The following is a 24,040-nucleotide window of genomic DNA, read 5'->3' as shown; positions in this document are numbered from 1 at the left end:
ACAAAGGTTGACCCGGAGGGGAGGAAATTGAATTAGCAGGGTGTAATGCAGCTCCTTGTGTGTGTAATCAGAGCAGGCTCAGAATACAGGGCCATTGTAAGTCGCTGTGGTTGGAGTCGGAGAGCCAGCGACCGCTGGGGGAAGCTGCCCTTATCACTAGATATGATTACAGCCAGGGGAATGTGTGTGTATGTATGCGCGAGTGTGTGGGAGGGTGGTGGTGAGATTTGTGTGGGAGTCATGGCTGACTGATTGCACGGGGAATGTGCGTCTACATGCTTGTGATCGGGCACAAGTGAGAGTATTTGAAAAAAAAATTATGATGATGAATGCCATAAAAAGCACAAATCATTTGCACATACAAATATAACACCAACATTTACTGGCATTTGTCGCTGCTAACCTCTCAGATCTTTCTGGATTTGGGGTTTTATATATCCGGTAACAAAAAAGCAACAACCCAACAACAACAAAAAGCCTTTTCTGCTCGTTGTTTCCACTATCATTGTTCGGCACAGGCTGCAGGCTGTGTTTTCCACGCTGGATGTCATTGTTTTTCACTGTCTGTTAATTATTTTTGTGCTGGTATTTTGCGTCCTCCTGATATAGTGTTTCCTGCTATTGTCTTTTTCTACCAGGCTGGCTGCCTCTGGACTTGAGCCAGCCGGTCCCTCCTACCTTAAAATACACACACACACACACACACGCACACACACACACACACACACACAAACACACAAACACACACAGACACTACAACACACACATCCATAACCATACACACACATACACTCCAGTCTCCCTTCCTCCTCTTGGCACTTGAGAGAAAACACAAGAAGTCAGTGATACGGCAAACCAACTGTGTGTGTGTGTGTGTGTGTGTGTGTGTGTGTGTGTGTGTGTGTGTGTGTGTGTGTGTTTGTATGAGGGAGGGAGTCCACCAGTCAGTTCAGAGGGGTTAATCTCTCTCTCTCTCTCTCTCTCTCTCTCTCTCTCTCTCTCCCTCCCTCCCTCTGTTGCCTTTTGTTGCGGCCCCTCACTTTCTCAACACTTGGACAGAGGGAACTGATACTGTGCCTGTGTGTGTGAGTGTGTGTGTGTAGTTTCTCGATCTCTCTGGACTGAACTGTACGTGAACATGACTGACGGGACTTTCTAACACACTCCTCATGCTGAATGTTCACACTACAGACGGGTAAGACAGCGCTCTGATTCGGAGAAAGTTGTCTAATTTCACGTGACTGTGTTGCAGAGGGATGATTGTGTGTGTGTGTGTGTGTATGTGTGTGTGAAAATGCCACTTTGCGCATGTGTGTGTGAAAAGCTGTCTAGAATGCAACAGGTCATTTGTAAATGTGAGTTTTTTTTGTATGTGTTTGAGCTCAAATGTCATGTTTTTAGATGTTAGGGATATGTTAAGATGTTCTTTCCTCGGCTCCCTGTTCTTCTCCTTCTCCCCCCCCCTCTCTCTCTCTCTGCCCCGGCCCAAAGTTACTCAAGTTACCGGCTTCCTCCTGTTGTTATGAGCCCCGTGGTTTCTGTGCAGCACTCTGAGGGCGCTCCCACGCTCTCCCAAAGAGAAAGAAAGGAAGGAAAACAGGGATAACCATTTCAGAGCCACAAAAAAAGAGGGTGATGCATGATTGGGTTCGTCCAGTGTCTCCTTTTGGCATCTTTTGTCCCTTTAACTCTAAGCAACCTGGTAAAATTGTCCAATTTTTGCATATCTTTTTGGCTACATTTTTTTTCTGTTGTTTTCTGGACAAAAGTTTTCTCCTTTCTTCAGTGGTGGTGGGTTGGCTGAGGTGGTGAGAAAATTGGAAACAGAGCCACCCACAGTGGAAGTGAGTCAGCCCGGCATTTAGTGGTGTGTTGACTTTGGAAATGGCAGGGATCGAGGTGGTGGTGGGGGGGCGTGTTGGTGTTGGTGCTGGGTGGGGGGGCAGATGAAATGTCAGAAGAAAACGTGAGAAAAAACAAAGTGTCAATTTGTTCATATTTTCTGCAGAGGGTCCCTGCAAAGAGGGAGCTGAGTTGTGCACACCAGGCGTTAAAAGAAAGAAGAGAGTGACGGAGAGTTAGAGCAGAGGAGAGGTGGAAGCCAGAGGCTGTTTATAAAGGGAGGGAGCGGCTTGTGTCCATCTGGGACAATCCCAAGTGCTGAAAGCTTCCCCACCCTGATCCCAAACAACTCTTTCCCCCCTCTCTCTCCCCCTGTCTTTCTCCCTCGTTCCTTCAAAATAAGGTGCAAATGCTACGTTTTGATTGCAGCCTGCAAAATGCATCCAACTTGTTGCATTTTTTTGCGCACACTGCATATTTTCCTGACAATCATTCTGTCTCTTTCCTCTTGTGTATTTGACTAGACTGTATCTGCAAGCAAGCTACATGCAGAATGCTCCGAACAACATGAAAAAGGAGTATTTTTCATCCATGTTTGCTCTCACCATACATATTTTTTGTTTTACATGCCTTGCAACCAGGGATGAACCTTTTAAATGTATTCCACTACAGATACTTGATACATACCCTAAAATGTTATTTGTAACATATTCCATAAGATTTCTCAAATCTAGTAAGGTATTCTGTATACTTTGGATTACTTTTGGAATACTTAAAAGTTGTCTTCCTGCACTTATTTGTCTGGATCCTTTATTTCTATCTTATCTGGGTCTTATGTGCCAAAAGCACACAAAAGTGTCCTCGCTGTACAACTTTTCTGGCATTGTTGTATGGCAGCTGCATTGCAATCACTTTTTAAAAAGTCTGTTAACAGAAAAAAAGCCCCGTATGAATTCTCAGCCCATTCTCATTCAGAAGTTGTCATATAGTGTTGCTTCGTCCATGATTTCTGCATTAAATACAGATGCCAACTCCCCATTACGTGGCATTTCAATGTGCCAGGTGACATCCGTTTGTGATGTGGCTGGATGGAACCTTCGCAATATTAAAATACACCGCTGGTCGGCCGGACTTTCATCCATGAAGTCGGTGTTTGCTTCCCGACTGAATATAGAGCCAAACCCTGATGTGTTTTCCTGAACCTAACCACTTGTACATTTGTAGATCCATCCATCCATGTGCTTTTGTTGATATCCTAGTGTGGTTGTGGATTACCTGAACATTAGCAGCAGATGCAGAAGGACACCTAGAGTCTAATATGTAGACAAAGAAGTTCACTGACAAAGCGGCAATATGTGACAACTTGGGATGACAACTAATTGTCGCTCTCTGTCCACAATGAATCTGTTAAAATTGCCCTTCTGCAACGTCATGCATATGAGCCACGTAAAGTGACCTATCAGCTGTGCACTTGACTGGTGACATTGACACTTGACATTGATAGCAGCTGCCAATTGATTTAGGTTTTTGCAGTTAGATGAGGAGGTTTTGTGTCGATAACTCCTCATTTAACTTCACAGAGCAGCTATTCCTCGTAAATTTAACAGGGTTTTTCCACAAAAGTTCAGCTTGAAAAAGCAGTGCTGTGCATCTCACGGTCATTTTGAACATTCCAAAAAATGCAAATCAAACTGATGCTCATTCGCGTCACATTCAGTTAGGACACAAAGAAGTAATCCTTTTTAAAGACAGCAACTGTATTCAAAATTCCACCAATAACTGTAACTTTAACCAAATAGTTTCCTTTTTTTTGCATTTCAAATATGTTCCTTAGTTGCTTATTTTTAGTTAGTCCATAGCCCTGCCTGCAACATAATGCAAGTGAAATCTGTCATTTTGTGTCATATCTACTATAAATAGTCCCAACCTACCTGCTTGTTTGATTTCCCACAATCCCCCTGACATGCAACCAAGTGTTGATGATGTTTTGGATCAGAAGATTTCATATTTTTCAGATGTCATACACTTTCTTTTTTTTGCCTGCAGGAGACATTTTACCTAAGTTCTCTTCCTCATCCTTTTTACATTTTTCTGCTAGGCAGCCCCCTCCCACCCGAAAAAACGAACTGGAGCACGCAGCCATATCTGCCTCCAGTCCTCTCCTTTTGTCTCGCCTGCTTGTCCACCCTCCATCTCCTTCTCCTCTTCCTCTTCCCTCCCTGCCTGCCTTCCTCCCTCCGCTCCGCCTGTGTGTCCGGCGATAAGGGGACAGCGACGGTAGCACTTCCTCTTGCCACAGGAAGCAGGAAGTATTGATTTCCACCGCAGCCTCTCTGGGCAAACTCTGCGCTCTGTCCGCTGGGATCCTCACACACACACACACACACACACACACACACACTGAAATGCAAGCAGCAGCACACACTCCCAGACATGCATGTCGGCAGTGAAGTGAGGACACAGGAACGCATGGGCTGTGAGTGTCACCTGTCTGCACACAATGGCCACACTATCTTTACTTCCTGGTGGTTTCCATGGGAAAACACCTGGGATGCAGCCGGACTCTGTGTCTCTTTGACCTCGGGGTTGGCTCGTAGGTCAGAGGACGATTGGCTAATTATTCTCCTAATCACAGCAAATGTTTTGCTATCGCCCTATTTGGCCGCACAGGCCGCGGGCGGCGCTGTTGAGCTTAAAAAAACACAAACAGTCATTCATCAGCTAATGGATTCCAGTTATAGTGCTGGGTGGGAGGGCTGGGGGTGAGTGAGAGAAAGTGGAGGAAGACAAAGAATAGGAGGGTGAGAAACGCTAACTGATGGATTTTTTTCCTGTTTATAGTAATTAACCCTTTGAAACCTAGATCAACCAGACCAACATCTGTTTTCTTGTATTCAGATGCTTTTCACAAGCTATTTGACCATTTAAAACCAGAGCAAAGTGGTTTGATTTCTTTGGAAAACATGGGGGAAAAACAATGACCAACTTGGTAAAAAATGTCCAGAAAATTGTGAGAAATTAGTAAAATGTGACAAGAAAATTACTTTTTTTTTTTTTTTAAAGGAAAAACTTACTAGAAAACTAGGGGAAAAGTCATAAAAAACACATTTTATCCTCATTTTTCAAGGCAATTTTCTTGTTTGTTTTTGTTTTATCCTTTTTAAAAAAAATCAGGTGATTTTCTTGTATTTTGTTTGACAGGTTTTTTTTCTATTTTTTGTCTCATGTCTTGTTAAGTAGCCTGCTGCCTTCCCCCCATGTTTTTGAAGGAAATCATACCAGTTTGCTCAGGTTTCAAATGGTTAAGATGTTTAAATTATGTTGGTGGTTTCCTTGTGTGTCATTTTCAAGTTTGTACTGTCTGAGGAGTGACATCATCATCGCTGCTTTGAGAAACAATATGTTCCTGAGACGAGGCAAAGTATGGCAGAACACAGCAGTAGTACAGAGAAAATTACTCTTTATTCAAGAAATTGCTGGCAACAGATAACTTTGGGCCCATTGGCAGATTTTATTTCCACTTGTTCCAAGGTAGTATTAGGGGGGATCCTTTTTCAGCTCGTGACGCACATGAACTGCACCGTGATCAGAAAAACAAGTGAAAATTACAGCAGATGGAACATTGTTAAAAATAGAGGAATTTAGAGAATTGGTTTAAGAGTTAAAAGGAAGAAGAAGAAACGGGGGTTGCACGGAAAGTTACTAAAAGGACATAGATCATCTAAGAAAAATCTACTTCTTTTCCAGCACTTTTAATGCCAGATTCTTCTACATTTCTGACATCTTTCTGCCGTCTTTGAGCACCCCTTGCATGGTGATAAGAGTGACAAGAAAAAAGATCAAAGCTGGTAAAAGTTGTGGGTGCGGTCCTGTCTGCCCAGCTATATACACTTCACGTTAATAGCATATAGAGAGTTGTTATTTATATGAGAGTGTGATGTGATGATTTATACTTTCCAGATGGTCAATAAAATAGTTAGAATGAAAGAATAATTTACGACAGGGATGTGGATGTATCCTAAAAGTAGCTGCATGTTAATACTTTGCAGTAAAATTATAAACTGATATATAACTGTTTGGACATGCAGACACGGTACATATATATTGGTCTTGGTGTTGATGCACAAGTCAGCCATTTGCCAAAAAATGTTTTTTTCAGGTGCAACTTATCCGACTCATGAGTGACAAATGTTAGGGAGCAACAAAGGGCAAAGATGTCAGGGATTAACAATATACTTATTTTTGTTTTAACAATTTTGTTTTTAGGATGAGATAATTGCATCACTTTTAGTATGTTTGTTTTAATTTGTCCTCTTTAAAGGTCCAGTGTGTAGGATATAGTTGCATCAAGCAGTGAGATTGCAGATCTAAAACTTCTTGCATGTGTCAGGTGTCCAGGAAAACTACAGTGGCTGATGCATAAATGTGTACGTCCCTATTTAGAGCCAGTGTCAGATTTGTCCATTCAGGGCTTCTGTAGAAACGTGGTGGGCTCTGGATGAGGAGTCACCCCTTATGTAGATATTGACGAAACACAATAATTCTTGCTTTCAACTGATTCTAAACTACTTAAAACATTGTAATGAATGTAATATACTAAATTAAATCAAATACCACTATTTTAACATACCACTAAAACTAATAAATTATTTTCTGAATAAATCTGCCTTTTTTCCCTAGATGAATTAATTGTTTACTCTATATAGCATCAGAAAAATAGTAAAGTCACAAGTCACAGTTTCCCAGAGCCCAAGGTGATGTCATCAGGTTTCTTGTTCTGTCAAACTAAAAGTCCAAGCCCCCCAAATACTCAATTTATTATAAAGTTAAGACAAGGAAAGAAAGCAAATATTTGCATTTTAGAGGCTGGAAATATCAAATTTACTTCTTGAAACCTGGATCATATGAATTTTATTTTCTGCTAATTTTCAAATGATTACTTTTTACAAATTTCTTGCCAATTTCTTGCTCACTGCCTTCTTCCCATGTTTTTGAAAGATATTAAGCCAATTTGCTGAGGTTTCAAAGGGTTACACCACCAACTGATTATCAACATAGTTGGATTGAAAAGTTAAGAAAAGTAAAGATTTAAAGTTCTTGTCAAAAGAGCCGGACTTTATGATGCGTCCTTAAAGGTCCAGTGTGTAGGATTTAGGGACATCTATTGGCACAACTGTTGTACAATATTCATATCTATGTTCATCCATAATCTTCCATAAAGGCCGCTTTGTTTTTTCTTAAAGTAGCCCAGAATCTACAAACCAAACACTGGAACTAGATAGGACTGTTTGTGTTTTCACATTGGCCACAGAGTCACCTGAAACACGTGACAAAAAAGTTTCACCTTTGTCAATTTCACCGGCAGATGCCACTAAATCTTACACACCGGGCCTTTAAATTCACAGGGCTGCACATAGTGTAGGTTTTTGCTTAAAATTGTGATTGAGGGCAAATACTTAAGGAAAGAGGAAAGAATATAAAGGATATAGGGACAGAGAACAAGGCTGGCGCTAGTTAAAGGAGGCACAGACAAAGGAACAAAGAGGAAAAGGAAGTTTGGGAAATTAAAGTGACACCTGTAAGTATGACAGAGGAGTTAGGAAGGAGAGAAAGCACAAGGGGCCACAGCTAAATTGAGAGAATATGAAGAGATTTGGGCGATTAGAAAACGTCGGGAGATGTGAGCCTAAACTATGAGCGGGTCAGGGGTCAAGAGGGGTGAGGAGGTCAGAGTGGGCCCAGCAGCTCTACTTAGAACAGGATATCCTGCGAGGAAAACCCATCTGTCTCTCTCTCCCTCTCTCTCTCATTCCTTCTCTTAAATTCCCACAGAGGGCACAGTGGAGAGCAGAGGTGTAACCTTTCATTTAAAACACCAGAGAAAACAGTTCCCAACCGAGAAGCTTCACTTTCATCGATCATGGGTGACAGAGACTGATAGCAGATATGCTCGCCTGATGTGACATGAGTGTGTATGAGGGTTAACAGCTGTATGATGTTTTCATCTTGTGTCGCTGATGTTTGTTGCTGTTTTCATTGAGTCGCTTCAGAGGCTACAACAGCAAAGATCAAATTCCCTGCAGGGAAGATGAAGTTCATCTTACAACATCTTATCTTAGCCAGTCAGTGTGCAAAAATTATGAAAAATCCCTACTATTTCTTTAAATATACTCAGGTTCAATATATGCAAACTTAACCCCAGAAAAACACTGCCATCCAGTCATTGTATTAGAAACTGTATCCATATTGCGAGATATTAAAGCAACAGTGGGTAACTTTTATTGTTAAAAAAACCCAACTTTTTGTCATATTTGCTAAAAACTGTCAATACGTCCACTCAGTAGTACATAAAACAGATAATCTGTAAAAAAAAAATAATCGTGTTCTAATGGCAATTTCTACAAACTACCACAGCTGAAGGAAAACAACCAATCTGAGGCAAGGAATCTCCTACACAGCTGTCAATCATGTCAAACACTGCTTGTCAGCTACGTCCATCGAACTAGGTACCACTGATCAATTATGAATCAAGATTATGTTGCTGCATTGGCTATTTATCACATCAGAAGCAGATTTTAATGTATTGTTTGGCTGTAAAACAAGAGTTAGTGACCCAGCTACCATGATGGAAAGAGTTAAGCTGAAACAAAGCAATGCCCACTGGCCAGAGTAAAAGCTCTCATATTACAGCTCAACAGCGCATTGACACATTTTCCAAATTTGAGGAATTACTTGAGTTAGTCCAATGTTATTGTAGCTGAATGATCTGTTGCTCAAAACTATGAAATAAGAAAAGAGATCCTTCGCACACACTCAGTTGCCTTATTATAGCTCAGGTTGATATATTGCCAGAGACACAAGTCCACGCCAGCGTGCTTTGCTTATTTAACTGCAATTACATTTGTTTAAAAGTCTCCAACTTTTTCAGGATGACAGGTTACTAAAACTGTCCAGTAAACATGCTGCTTGTGAGTCCATGTGACTTTTGTTTACAAGCCCTGCTTCACTTGTAATTGGGGATCCTGAAGCTAAACAAACTGACAAGGTTGCCACCATGGTTTGGACCAAAGTGGAATATCTGTGGGTGTGACAGCTTCCTAAAAACAGGGGGAAAAAAGATGCAGGAGAGAGTAGCGTGGCCGGCAGTTATATTATTTTATCCATTATTTTGATAAAAATAAAGAAATATCAGCATCACTTAATCAATTTATACATTATTCTCTCGGAATGTCTGACTTCTCTCAACAACTTGATGTGTCAGACAAACAAATTTCAACCTACTAATGTTTCCCTCTTGTGCAAAGCTTTATGTTTCCCCCTGTGCAACAGTTATGCCAACATAGTCATTATTCTCTCCATACACTCAATCATGTACTCGGTCCGATATTCTCACATTCGAGTGTGCTCTTAAGTGGGTGATATTTTCCGTATAGGAACATTAATTTATTTTTTTTCCTACCAAACGAGTGATTTATATATATACAGAGAGACAGAGAGAGAGAGAGAGAGAGAGAGAGAGAGGGAGGGATTGAAAGCGAGAGATGGGGAACGAGAGTGTCGAGCTATTTTTGGCCCGTCTGGGTGTTTCCTACACACACACACACACACACACGCTCACGCTTCTCAGGCTTGTTGTTGTTCAGAATGGTGGGTGTTGAGAGGGTGAGTTTTGATTTGATTTGACTTTACGTTTTCAGGGTTCGTATATGTGAGTGTGTGTGTGTGTGTGTGTGTTTTTGTGATAGCCCTGGGATTTTCCTGCGGTTGCTATGGTTTCTTGCTGTGTTTTGAACAACTTGCCATAACTCCAAACATCCTTGGGGTGTAAAGGATCCTCACCCCATCATTATACACTCGGCTTGTGCTGTCGCCGGGGGTTGACCTCAGCTCACTTTCAATTTAACCAGATCAAACGTCCAAAAAGAGGCTGCAATTCATTCAGATACGGTCATCTTTATATTTAAGCCTCGAACTTGGTCTTTGCTGTGGTGTTTCTGCACTCCACTTCCCAGAGATCGCCTGTCTTTTAGTGGCATTACTTACTTTTTAGATTTTGCCTGCTGAGGGAGTTTGTTTAATAAGTTTAATACTTGCAGATTTGGATTGATTGGCATCTGTAATGTTACTCCTATTATTCTTCATGTCCCTGGGATTTTTTTTTTTACATTGCTTCTTTATTTCACCTCTCAACACTGGGGAGTGATGACTGCACACATGACTCTGTTGCTCTGTTGTGGAAAATGTCTGTCAGCGATCCATTGTGTTTCTGCGGACTGCACATGTCACTGGGGCTTTCGACGCGGCGAGTCAGACACTCGCTGTGCCTCTCTTTTCTCACACACTCACACCGGGGAAACATTTTAAATATGTGTGCAGTCTCTAAGGGAACGTATGAGTGTGTCTTGTTTGGGTTTCCAGTTATGTTTGTACTGTAATGTTACTGCGTGGGATAGATGTGTATGTTTTTGGCTGATTTGTTTATTAAGACATGTTATGGGTAGGAGTCACTTCATGAGTTTTATGAAATATGTAGGGTCAGAGCTTCATTTAAAGGTGCAAAAATGTATCAGTGGTATCTATGCAAATACTCTCTCTCTCTCACACACACACACACACACACACAAAAAAAAAAAAAACTGATGATACTGAGCCTGGAAATTTTGTTTTATGCCCCTGCACCAGCGAGGCATTATGTTTTCGGGTTGTCTGTCTGTCCGTCCCATTTTCATGAATTCAGTATCTCAAGAGCACAATTTTGTTCAAGTGTTTACCTGGATTTAGCGATGTACTGATTAGATTTTGGTGATCATAGGTCGAGATTATTGTGACCTCATCTGTATTATTTTTGTGAATGTAATATTTTAAGAACACCTTGAGGGATTTTTTGTTTTTCAAACTTGGTACAAACGTTCACTTGGACTCAACAATGAACTGATTACATTTTGATGGTCAGAGGTCACAGGTCAAAGTCGCTGTGACCTTGCATCCGTCTCATTCTCATGAATGCAATGTTTAAAGAGCACCATGAAAATTTTTTTTCAAATTTGGCTCACATGTTCACCTCAACCTGAAATTTAACTGATTGGATTTTGTGGTAAATGATGAACTGATTAAATTTTGGTGGCCATGTGTCAAAAGTCAGGGGTCACTGTGATCCTTATTTTCACGAATGCAATACCTCAAGAACGCCTTAAGGGAGTTTCTTTAAGTCTAATGCAAATTCTAGTTTTAACCAATATTTTCTAAAACATTTTATGGGGATTTTATATGGTGTATTTCAGTGTAATCCTATAATACATCTCTTCTGTTGGGAGGCATTATTTAGCACACAGTCATAGATTTCGGGGGAACACAGTGGACAGATTTCCTTCAATATTTAGAACATGTGCATTAGCAGAGGACTTTTATTTTGACAAATTAAACACATTTACACCATAAGTTTATGTCGAAAATGCACAAATTGCTGCATAGAAGTCCACCAGAATGCATAAAAATTAAATGTTTGACACTTAAAATTTTCTGGCTGCGGACCACTTAATCCCCAGTTTCATACCTGACCACCTTGTAGTCTAAACAAATAAAGTAACCTTTGCCCTTTCACACAGTTATGTACATTAAAAGGAAATCCACTGTAACACTAGCACAGTCAATTCTACTGTGAAATACTTGGTTAGCTTGTATCTGGTTTTGCTCCAAATCGCTCCACATTGCACAGCAAAACTAATTTGTGCTATTTAAATGATGTAGCGACAGTGAGGCTAGCAGTGGGATTAGCCATGTTATGATGCATGAAAACTCCTAAGACAAAATAACAGGAGGTTTTCCTGTTCTTAGAATTTTATTGAAATGCACATAATCACTTTAATCCACTCAATACATAGTTTGATTGTAGATTAAACACACCAACTTGTGTGAATTCCACTTTAAAAGTTAAAAGCTGAATCATGAATCAATTTGGCCGCTGTTTTGTGTAGTTATGCGGGTAGCCCAGCCAGAAGAAAATGTTTGCATTTGTTGCTCAAACCACGGATATGATCCATTAGTATGTTTGAAACATATCAAAGTGTTTCTAAAGTAATGTAGTATATGAGCTGACTTTTGTCAGTGGGAGGAGGAAGGGACGGTAGAAGGCATAAAATCTTGGCGAGATGCTTGTCAAACTTTGAACCACTGTTAAAAAAGTCATTGCTGTGCTTTCAGCAGCCTTTTAGCCATCAAAGGTGGGTGGTTTTGGGTGACCTGCAGTTTGATTTTCCAGCAGAGATAGTGGTGAGAAAAGAGTTTGCTTTTTACAGAGATATCATGTCATTCCTGCAGGTATTGTACCCCCAAAACAGGCTTTTTTTTTTTTTTTTTAGCAAAACATGATCCTTTTCCTACCCATAAGCAATCAGGCTGTTTTTGCAAACTGGTTGTAGGTTTTCCTGCATAAAGTAATGCACCAGAATTTATACATATTCCATGTATTTTTAAACTCTGCAGTCATGTGGCCAGTGCGCCACTAGGAGTAAACAAGGAAGCAGTCCCGAGCAGTCCATTAAGGAGGAAGGGAGGATGGATCATGAAAAGTTCTGTCTTTTTGTGTGTTCCAATCTGTGAGAACTTTAAATGAATTTGAGTCATTTTAAGGTTATGTTGTCACCTTGTTTATTTTCCTAAACCTAACCATAGTAACTTTTATTGCCTGACCCTAGCCTCCATAACTGTACATTAATTATGTAAAAGTATGTTAAGGATGTAATGTCAGTCATGGGGAGCTTTTTGCATGATATCATACAATCTGTTTTGTGTGTATTTTTGCAGGATATCGTATGACCCGTTCTAAGAATACGCTGAACCAAGTATTACTTGTGCCTAAAGCAATGTTGTTGAAACCTAAAGATTAAATGTATCTGCTACATAATAACATACTAATGTTACATATCCTTGGTTTGCAGAAAAGTACAATGACAATTTTTGATTTTGACGATTTTTAACACTTGGGTTTTACGTAAAATCAATATTTCTATAGTGACATAGTTCAGATATCATGTTCCTATATGTTTAGTTATTGTGTTTTGGCTTATAGTACCCCAAAGACGTTTTTCTATAGGCCATCCCAGAAGCTAACACGCCTGGTTGTCTCGTCAAAAAGCCTTTGGGATTTTTTCACTGGATTTTGGATCATTGCAGAAAATAAGCTGTGTGTTAAACAAATGTTTATGATACTTACAATTTTGTTCAGCAAAATCATCTTCACATATGAAAACCACTTTCAGGATGTTTGAAGCCTAAATGCAATCGCCAGAAGTAAAAAGCTAATGTTAGACTTTAACAAACTACACTAAGGTCGCATTGCCGCCACTACGAGGCTGTAAAGCCGTGCTCAGTCTGATGGTATTTTGTAGTCTCATTTGGCGAATTGTTTGTGTCTTTTTTGAGACACGTAAAAGTTTCAGAGTTCCGAATGGGGTATTTACTGACATATTTTATGTTGCAGAACAAAACGTGAAAGTCTCTGCAGCTAGAGTTAACCACAGACCTTATTTCAGGCTTCAAAACAAAAACTATTTTACAAAACACACTGACTTTAAGATAAGGGAACTGGAGGTGCTAAAATACTTATTCATTTCTGGATTTTAGGACGTATTTCAAGAGTACTCTATTTTATGGCAGTTCTGTTGTGAGTTTATCTTCAGTGAGCTCTGTCTTTGAAGCGCAATGTGTAATTTTCTTCAATGGCAGGATTCTGCGTACTGCGTGCTCTAAATAACCCTGCAGCCTGAACGTTATCTTCCATGAAGAAGCAGGGTGACACACGATTTCAGCATGTACGTGCTGATGTGCAAAGTCTCTGTCTGTCTGTATCTCATGATTATCAACTGACCGCCAAAAGATTGGGGCTTTTACTGAAAGAGCTGTCACACATGTGAAAAAGAGAGTATTTTCTCCAGAATATTGCAGGTGTGAAGTTTCTGGCAGTGAGATTACTGGCAGAGAGAGACTTTGAAAGGAAATCCAGCTGTGTTCAGAAAAATTTGAATGTAGTTCAACTCTGCAGCTGACCACACCCTGATACTCTCGCACACACATATGAATACAAGTATGTAAACACAAAAACACATTGCGTGCATGCATGAATATCCGCATGCCCCAAAATACGTTTTTCCTCCCAAATATTTTCCAGCCTTATTATTTTCACCCTCTTTGTTCTTGTGTTTACTCAGCCCACTAAAGATAATAAGTCTTTTCCTCAGTGTCTCATATTTCTCCCTGCCTTCATCTCCCCGTCTCCCCCTTTCTATCTGACTCTGGATTCCCCGCTTTACTCCCCCCTCCTCCTCCCTCCTCCTTCTTGGCTTTTCTTTCTTTCCCATCATCCTCCCCTGTTTCTCCCCCTCTCCTCCGTTCCTTCCTTTTTCTTCTCATGCAGCATTCCTCGCATTCCTGTTGGCTTCTTAAGGGGAAGGACCCCGCTGGCAGACCAAGGCCAAACATTATTACAGCGCTCTCAGCTTCTCTCTCTTTTTTTTCCTCTTATCCTATTTCTCCTATTCTTCCCCTTTCTCACTGATTCCACCTCTCCACTCACCTTCTCTTATCCGCTTTCAAACTTTCTTCTCCTCCTTCTCCTCAGTCACTTTTTCTAATCCCTTCCCTTGCTATCTCACTCTTTCCTCTGCAACCTCCACCCCGGCTAACTCGACTGTGTACACATCATGAACGTATGCTTGTACTTTAACTGTGTTAAAACAGCTTACAGAGGCCACTGTGTTTTATAATTAGTGGAAGTACGGGTCATACCCTTTCACTGTTACGTAAAACAGACTCGTTCGTGTTTATACAAGCGCATGTGCTGTGCTTTTTAACAACGACACACTGTCCGCACATGGGAGATAAAGATTCAGACATGCAACTGCTCACAAAAAAAACAGGCTCCGTGACACGCACACTCACAAAGACCAGCAATTTTCTTCATCAAATGCATTAAGTTGAATGCGTGTGTGTATGTATGCTTGTGTCTGCATCATAAATTAACTTAAATGTTCAAATTGAAGTTTTATTTGACAGTAAATTTTTTTCTAGATGCCCCAAATTGTTTTCTTGACTCCTCTTTTTATTGCATCACAACAGAGATACTGCCCTACTGGCCTTAAGGAGAATTGAAACAATAGACACAGAGTGGAAATTATTACCATAAATTGGCTGATCTGGTGGGATGTGCGGACACTGTATGTGTCATTGCTTGGCCAGAGAATCATTTGACCTTTTACTGTTGATATAATATTACCTGTTTTTGGTACTGTATTTTTTTCAGTAGCCTATTTTGAGTGATATAAACAGGTTTTCCTCTAAAACTTTTTTTTTTTCTCCTTTTAATAAAAGCAGCCAGTTTTTAAATGTTAAAGATCCAATGTGTAGAATTTAGGGTGAGACATTATTCAAAAAGGAATATAACATAATACCTTTGTTTTCTTCGGTTTATAATCACCTGGAAATCAGATTTGTTGCGTTTCATTATCACTGAATGACCCTTTTATAGTTACATAAAGTCCTCATCTGCTGAAATCACCATGTTGCAGTGCCATGTTTCTGTAGTAGCCCAGAAGTGACAAATTAAACACCTTTCCTTGATGGGGCCGTTTGCATTTTCTTGTCGGCCACCATAGCTAGCAGCTCCTTTTTGACGAGAGTGTTGAAAATCACAGTTTTTCAAATGTAAAACTGTTTTTTTTCAATGTTTTTAGCCGTTTAAATCACTGCGTCCATTTACTTTTGAAAGGAGACCTCTGTGGATACTTCGGCTCTTGGTAAAAACCTTTTGAAAGTCTGAATCTTCAGTTATGAGAGAAAATAAAGCACACATATGCAGATATCAGGGTGTCTCCAGCGTGCCAAACACTGCTACAGAAACACTGATTTGTAATATCAGATGGATTTATTCAGTGTTTTTAATGGTTTAAATTGATGGGTAAGTTTGGTTGGAAAACGAGGAGATGATTTCTGCAGATAATATGGCTCCTTGTATAAACCTCCTAAACAATGAACTGCTAGATACCACTAAATCCCCTAAATCTTACACACTGGGCCTATAAACACACCTAGAGCTACAAAAAAATAATTTTTAATTTTTAAAAAATAATTAAGTTATTTAAATAAGGAGCTTTATGATGTGAGAATGAGATCAAAGATATTAAGAATTTTTCCTTTTTATTTTTGTGCAAGATCTCTCCTTATGTTAAGCGTTGTGTTGTAGCAGCCGGAGCACGTCTCTGCAGGTGGGAGCTAGGCAACTGAAGCGCACAGTTGACCACATCCTGCCCTATATAGTGCTGCCAAAAAGGCAACATACGTCAGACTGGCTGTTTTTAACTGTGACATTTCAGATTTGCATTTAGGTTTGACTTATTTGACTTCTGATTGTAACATTTTGGTCCTGATGCTGTGCTGTGGCTTGAAATGTTCAATACTGATGATTTTTCTGTGTAAAAGTGTTCAGTTAGCAGAGATTTCCTTTATAGTAGACAGCAAGGAGTCATGAAAAGTCAATAGCCTCACATATGGACTAATCCATACATAATGGAAAAATCTTATTTTGCAGTGACTTCATACAGTTTCATATGCATTGTTGAGGCTTTTAAAATCTTTTGAAAAGCAGTTTTTGGTTGAAAATCTTCCTAATCGAAGCATATATGCCCCAGCTCTGCAAAGGAAAGCTCTTTTTAGATAAAATAGATGTTGTTTGTGGAAACTGACCAGTGCTAGACCGTGTCTGTGTGTATACATATGTGTGTGTGTATTCCTCTCTCCCTGTGGGCGGTTGCCTGCTGCGCTGCTTTTCTGTCACCCTGTGGTTTTGTTATTTTCAGCTCGAAACCGGATGTGATTCAGACTGCATGGTAGATTGTGTAATTGAATGGACTAACCACATAGACACACACACACGCACACACACACACACACACACACACACACACACACACACACACACACACACACAGAGATATAAGCATGCACACACACTTAATGTTGATGCACGTAGACACATGAAATCACAAACACACAGCAGAAAAGACACACACACACACACACACACACACACACACACACACATACACACACACAGTTATATAGCTCTGTACACCCACACAGTGAGGGTTTCTGGGAACGGTGCTGGGTTCCCCCCGTTCACAGAGGCACCCGAGGGTGAGCGAGCGGACGATGGCGCACCACCAGCACAAGAGAGACGCACGCTTCTTGGTTTCAATATTGGTCTGAAACATCAGTAGCTGACCTGGCTGACGCCGAGATCGGAAAAAAGGATAAAAGCACACACACTTGCTCTGTGGAAACAAAAGGACGGTTGAAAGTGGGGAAAAACACTGAGAAGTGTTAGTGAAACTCATAGCAAATGTCAGTTTGCGCCTCAAATGATTTGAAAACTGCATTATGCAGATAAATACAGAAAAACAGGGAAGACACAGAGGTGGACAAAAAAAAAAGTACCTAAGCTCCTCTGTCATGTATACACAAATAGATTTTCCATAGGGACTTCTTTTTAAGACAGTAATTATGACTAACAGCTACAGCTGTTTATTTTCATTTTTTTATTTCTTCTAATTTTGAACTTTTTTTATTGTGAGATTAAAACCTGCATTCATGAGCGTTTGACTTTCATGTTGGAGGACATATGTTGATTTTGATGTTGTTGCAGACTGTATGATAAAACACAGAGAGCACTGAGGACTTCTATAATGCTGACCACACACAGTTTATGTGATGTGACGATGTAAGTGTGTACGTGACTCAGTGCGAGTGGCTGCTAACAGCAAGCGGCCTCTTGATTCTGGGAAGACTTTGGACAAGAAAAAATGATGTGATGATGGCCCTGCGTCATGTAAGCCACCACAACAACGTATGTACTCTTTTTTTTTTTAAACAATGTGACTGACAGGATGCTGTACTTCCTCTTGAATGGGCTCGGGGTGCCCTGAGCTATAGGTGGTCTGACAACTGCGAGTAAAGACTTGTAGTGTCAAACTGTAGAGAATTAACTGTCTCTTACTCCTTGTAAAAAAAGAATGGCTACAACAATGTTCAAAATTATGACCTCCAGTCTGCCATTATTATCAGGAGAAAAAAAGCATTCATATAACCAAAAAACAGAAGCTTTCAATCAGAGATTTGACGCTATCTCTACATGACCAACTGTCTATTATGACTCAACCTTGTGAAGGATTATGTCAGCACACAAAGGTGGTGAAGGCTGCCTTACCTTTCACCACATTCCTGGTTTTACAGTAACAGTTAGCAAATCTTCTCAACCAGATTACCTCAGAGCTTCCTCCTCATCTGTTGTCTCAGTCGGTCTCTTCAAGACTCTTAATCAAATGTATTGTGTTTTAATGGCATGCATATATATATATATATATATATATATATACACCTAGTTCTAATCAAGCAGAAATGATATGATTTGAACTGTTACAACTGTAAAAATGAAGCACGATAACTCCACTGTATTTGTAGTAATATTAGGATATTAAAGCTTTTTATGACTCTTTTATGATACAGTATCTAGAGCTGCAGTGGTGATCTGTAACCGTAAAATGAAACTCTATAGCTTTTAGAATATCGCTTGACCACAACAGACATATTGCTGCAAATCAGAATACAGTTATGCAATGCTGTTAATTAACAACTATTAAAAAAGAAAAAGATTTTTACTGACTTTTTAGGGGTGTCAAAAAATTCAAGCCCTTGACAATTATTTATTGGCAATTATCTGCGTGGAACAAGCATTAATTTGATTTTGAACTCTTTTTTTCCACATCCCTTCCAGTATTAAGAACATTTTCCAGAATTTTGACAGAATTAAATACATTTTCACCATAAAGTGATGGTGAAAAAGTACAAATTAGTGCAAACAAACAAACAAACAAACAAAAACAATCAACAGAAGGTGGACAATTAAGTGTTTGAGACTCAAAATTTCCTGGACCCCTAAACCGCATATTTCATATGTGTGTTCCCGATGTCGATCCAAGACTTACACCATGGGTTGGAATATCCACTCCAGGCCATGGACAACCATGATTAGATCCGCTTTTCCAGAGCTAGTCTTTTAATAACACTGCTGCATTTAAAAGTGATATGTGACCAAAATACCCCGACTTTACTATGTAGTTACCAGTCATTAACAATATTACAATACAGTGGTGTGTTTTGCTTCAAAGATCTGAATGATCTTGGATTCTTTACTGAGAAAATCTTTAATCCTTCAGCATAAAAGCATATTAGTAACGGTTTTAATCTGAAAGATTACAGCTCTACTGTAGTGTGGTTTAGGCCTTTCAGTGAATGAAGAGTAAAGCCGTGTTGTACAATCAGCTCACTAATGTATGACATTGTTATTAGGCCCACAGAAGGTATTATAAACATTTCCTCATGAGGCTTTCAACAGGCTTTCCTCTTCTTCTGTTGTCGACCACGTGGAAACAATGTTTAGGAGTTCTTTCAGATCTGAAATTAATGTCTCCACTGCAGATATATAACCACATAAATGATCAATGAGAGTATTTGTCAAAAAATATTGCTATCACCACAGAACAGAAGCATACATGTTTTTATTCAAAAGAACATGACAGTTGTATATTTTATTTTGTAAGGGTTTTATATAATTTGGGGAATTATTTTATTAGCCTATTTAAAAAAAACTGCAGTGTGTTTTATGTATTTGTGATGCTGTGGTCATAGACACAAAAAATAATTTTCACTGGCAGGAAATCAAAATCTAAAAGGAAACCAAATTAGGTTTGAGAGCTGATTTTTGTTTCCTGAGAATGTCTGCAGGCTTTATAGACATGCTGTTGTGCTGAAACCTTTATCGTACCAGTTTCAAGCTGCACCATCACCGAATGATGATTGTGGTTGCATTAGACATCTGCTAGTTATTATTTTTATTGATATGAGCTCAACTGCTACATGACTGTGATCAGAGATCTGCTTGCCCCTCAACCTACATAACATAGAGGCCAGTACAGTATGACCAGTACTTACCCCATCCTTACAGCTAACAATGTGCTTGTATTACGTTTCCCATGATAATGTTCTATAGGTGTAATCTTCGATGATGAGCTTAATAGCTGAAACAACAACAACATTTAGGTGCCAAATTAAGTTGCAAAAAAACCTTTCTGGATATATATCAATCTATGACTTATCTTTTTATATCTTACGACAATGTAGTTCATGGAAAGCACATACTAACCAATCTCTTGTCGATCTTTCTACTACAGACTTTTTGTTTTAGAATGGTTACTTACTAACTGGAATGCTCATATTAGGCGGGTTTCTGTTACAAATTTGCACAAACCTTAAGCGATATTCTCGAAATGTCAACAGAACACAATTGCGAGATGACTGCATTTCCATCGAGTGATGTTATGTGACTCTTGCAATAACATTCCAATCGAAGGCGACGTAGGACTAATTTTAGGCATAGACGAGTTACGCAAGCGATAATGGAAAGGCACGCCTCTTATATGCAGGTGTTGCCATGTACGACAGATTTCTGGGAGGTGAAAGTCCATGATTTCACAAGAAGAATTGTGAATTCAAAACTTCTGGATGATTCGCTCAACTTTTGTGGAGTTATGTGATGCAGTAACGTCTCTTGTAGGGCCTGCTGCATTATGCCCAACAGAGCCAATTCCTATTGACATGGGCATAGCATTAGCATGTGACTCATAAAAGCGTGAAAAAAAATGTTTCCATTGCAGTTATGCAAATTATGGCTTTTTAGAAACGGATGAAGTACCACCTCATGTGAGCGTAAAAACTTTTTTTGTAATGGATGAGAGTTTTTTTTTTTTTTTAATTGACGTGGTTCCATTAGGTTTATTTTACATTTGCATTTTCAATTTGTGCAATTCGAGATTTAATGGAAACCCACCTATTGCCTCAATGTTTCAAACACAAATTAAACAATCAATTAAATTCAGATTAATACTTTTGTATTTCACTGTCCTGACAATTCACTTCCCATTTCCTGTCATAGTTTCATTAGGCCTCAGATTAATTTTTGTTACACCAGTTGTAGTTCTGCTATATTTCTACAGAACTAACCATGTCAGTTAGGTACAGAGTTACACTATGTGGAACAGTGATTCTGCGTCACTTTGCAGTCACTTCGCAGTCACTTCGCAGTCACTTCCCAATTTTGATTTTTAAAATAGATTTTTAGCAACAATAGTGTATTTAAGTAGTACAATATAACTTACAGTAATCCTTGTTTTCATTCTTTTTTGCTTCTTTCTTGTATCCCTTCTTCTTCGTCTTCTTCTTTTTCAGACTTTTGTGTTTGGAAATGAATCCATATTTTTTCTTTCTTTTTTTTAGATACTTAAAATATATTTATTTCTGATTGTAAATTGATGGAGATCATATACAGTTAAATTAGGTGCGGTCCCTTTACAAGCCCTCAGGGGTTTTTCATCCCACCTATGCATTTCATTATTGTATTTTTTTCCATTTTTATTTTATTATATGCACAAATAAAAGACTGTGTGCATGATGCCATTCACTGGATGTTACAAGTTCAGAAACCAATACCATGGACAAACTAAAGCAGCGTATCACAAACCAGACCATTCAAAGTTACTGTGAATGATGGGAGTTTCTCTGCTTGTAAGCAGCAGACTCACCGACACGTGCTTCATCTCGGGAGTGTCACATGTTGACTTAAATGCTATTTCACACTGACAAAAATAACATACTGAGTGAAACACTGGCTGTTTGTAATTTCTGAAAACATTTCACTCATAAAAATGACGAACCCTTTAAAATGTAGTTGGACATGCTGCGTTCAGATGCCTCTCCCAGGCTGTTAACCCTTTTAAACCTGGAGGGACATCTGCTTCCTGATGCCTTTCAAAATTACTGAAAGCTTTGAACCTTGAGCAAATTCGTGCAATATCTTTCAAAAACACTCGAAAAGGCAATAAGCAACTTGGTAAGAAATGTTCCAAAATTGCAAGAAATAAGAAGATTTAGAACATTATTCTATAATAGCCAGGGAAAATTTCAAGAGAAATAAGCTTATTACAGAACTATATTTATAAAGATCATAATTATATTTAAAATTATGTCACAAAATTATAATATTTTTTAAGCACTTTTCTGCAGTCATTCCTTCTTTTTTGTTTTTTTTTAAATGTTTTTTCTTTTCTTTAAAAAAAAATTCTGGCAATTTTCTTGTACTTTTCATTTATTGCTTTTTTTCTTTGGATCATTTCTTATTTTGTTGTTCACTGCCTTTAAACAATGTTTTTGAAAGAAATCAAGCCAGATGGCTCAGGTTTCAAACAAGATGATTGCTTTGAAAAAAAAAACACAATTTTTTTGTTTTACTTTTATTTTTCTGTCTTTCTTTCTTACTTTCTTTCTTTTTTCTTTCTTTTTTAATTTCAGGTAACTTTTAACTAATATTTTGCTGATTTTGGGGGGCTTTAAGTTGCTCATTGCCTTTCCTTAATGGTTTTGGAGGAAATCAAACCAGTTCGCTTATGCTCAATGTAAACTATGAACACAAACTTTGGGAGAGAATAGAAAAAAAGTAATATGCCAAGTTTAATCCGAGCATTCAAGGGCGTGAAAAGTGAAATTAAAATCGTACATGTTTTTCCTAGGGACCAAGGGCCCCTGGAGGGTGAGAAGATCCCCTAAATCCCATCCCTGTCCTTGGTGCCATAATAGCGCTGGCTGGAGGTTTTTGTCAGCAGGTGGAGCCACAGTGTAGCACCCATTATTTTAATTTGAGTCCCAACACTGAAAATAAATTTAATACTGTTGTAGAAGTTCATAAAGAAGCCGAGCTCGGATTGGTTGCAGGGTGCACCCAATGGGAGTCACTCGGTGCAGGAAAACAATAGTCCTGAAGGTCCGTGTGAAGTCAAGGCTATTTTTGGTGGGGCCCGCCTTGCTTGCTATTTCTGTCAGCAGGAGAGCGGAGGGGTGGGGGCAGGACTTTGAGGGGCCGGACTTTTTCTTTTCTGCAACTTGCCTCCGATAAGTCTCTTTTCTTTTCCTCCTCCTCCTCTTCCTCTGTACTGTCTACTGACAACAGCAGCGGAGCTCACCATCACCTCCAGGCAGGCTTTTTTTCTCGCTCTCCTGGATGCACGAGGACTTGTTTAGCTGGATTATTTTCAAGTGACTCGGAGTGTGACTCTTTGAAGAGGCTGTTAGGCGTTAGCGAGTTCTGTCTTTTCAAGGTAGGAAACACTGGTGTAGACAGAGTTTGGTGTGAGAACAGCTGGAAGTTCGTAGACTGTGCCCTTAAAATGTGCTGTTTTTGTATGGGACTTTTGCACTGCTCAGAACAGATATGGCTAGTACCTGCGCAGGTGTTTGCTCTGTTTTAATTGCTCGCGAGCACAGAAAAGTGCGTCAGGGAGTACTTTAAATCTTATCGGAAAACTGAAAAATGCTGTATCTTTAAACTACATTTTGTCTCTGAAAAATTGTTTTTGCGTTCTTATAGTTATACATGCTTGTCTGGGGCTACCTTGAAGGCAGTTTTGACTCCTTATTTATCATAGACACGACGTTTTATTTTAAAAAAATCATACAAACTAAAGTGTAATGAAGTGGGTTAAAGTCACCCTAATACCGAGTGCTGTACACTCGCTGTAGAAACCTGTAGAAATGTCAGTCACTTTTTGGTTATTTTCGTAAACAGATTTTTTAAGGTTTCGTTGAAATCTGTGAGGCACACACCATACTTATATACCCTTTTGTTTGACCCGAGCTTTCAGATGTAAACCAGCATCAGCAGCAACAGGTCACGTCTACTTTATAGGGGCGTAGTTTGTTCAGTAGGGGTGCACTTATGAAGATTTGGGGGTCCTACATTTTGAGTATCAAACACATAATTCCCTACATTCTGGTGCAATCAGTTATGAGGTGCAGTCTGTACCAGTCTGCGCCTTTTATGTGTCACTTTGTGATTTAAATGTCCTAATAAAATCAAAGAAGGCTACTCTGTTACTGGGAGAGGATAAATGCACATGTTCTAAATATTGAGGGTGTGAGGGTTGCAGAGTTGTTGTTTTTTTTAAATATCTGTACTTAACTTTTTTTTTTTATATTTCTGTCAACTTTCATTTTTACGCCACTACATTTCCTATATAGGCTACTTTTACTACAATACATTTCT

General features: G+C 39.3%; 1 protein-coding gene across 4 annotated transcripts in view; it reads left to right on the top strand.

The window, feature by feature from the left end:
* Nucleotides 1-1,035: 1,035 nt before the first annotated feature.
* Nucleotides 1,036-24,040, top strand: part of hdac7a (histone deacetylase 7a) — an 84,660-nt gene continuing 61,655 nt past the window's right edge. The window contains exon 1 of one of the 4 annotated variants that reach the window (XM_088082494.1): nucleotides 1,036-1,195. In XM_088082494.1, coding sequence (XP_087938620.1) covers nucleotides 1,177-1,195 — 19 coding nt within the window. In that variant the 5' untranslated portion in view covers nucleotides 1,036-1,176. Of the gene's footprint in view, nucleotides 1,196-9,482; nucleotides 9,505-22,838; nucleotides 23,097-24,040 lie in introns of those variants that run through there. The other 3 variants (XM_088082497.1, XM_088082496.1, XM_088082495.1) reach the window with 3 other exon arrangements.

Source organism: Plectropomus leopardus, chromosome 9 (assembly GCF_026936395.1).
Source record: "Plectropomus leopardus strain MGB_pleo_1.0 chromosome 9, ASM2693639v1, whole genome shotgun sequence".
NCBI lineage: Eukaryota > Metazoa > Chordata > Actinopteri > Perciformes > Serranidae > Plectropomus > Plectropomus leopardus.
This window is presented reverse-complemented; position numbering and strand designations above follow the sequence as displayed.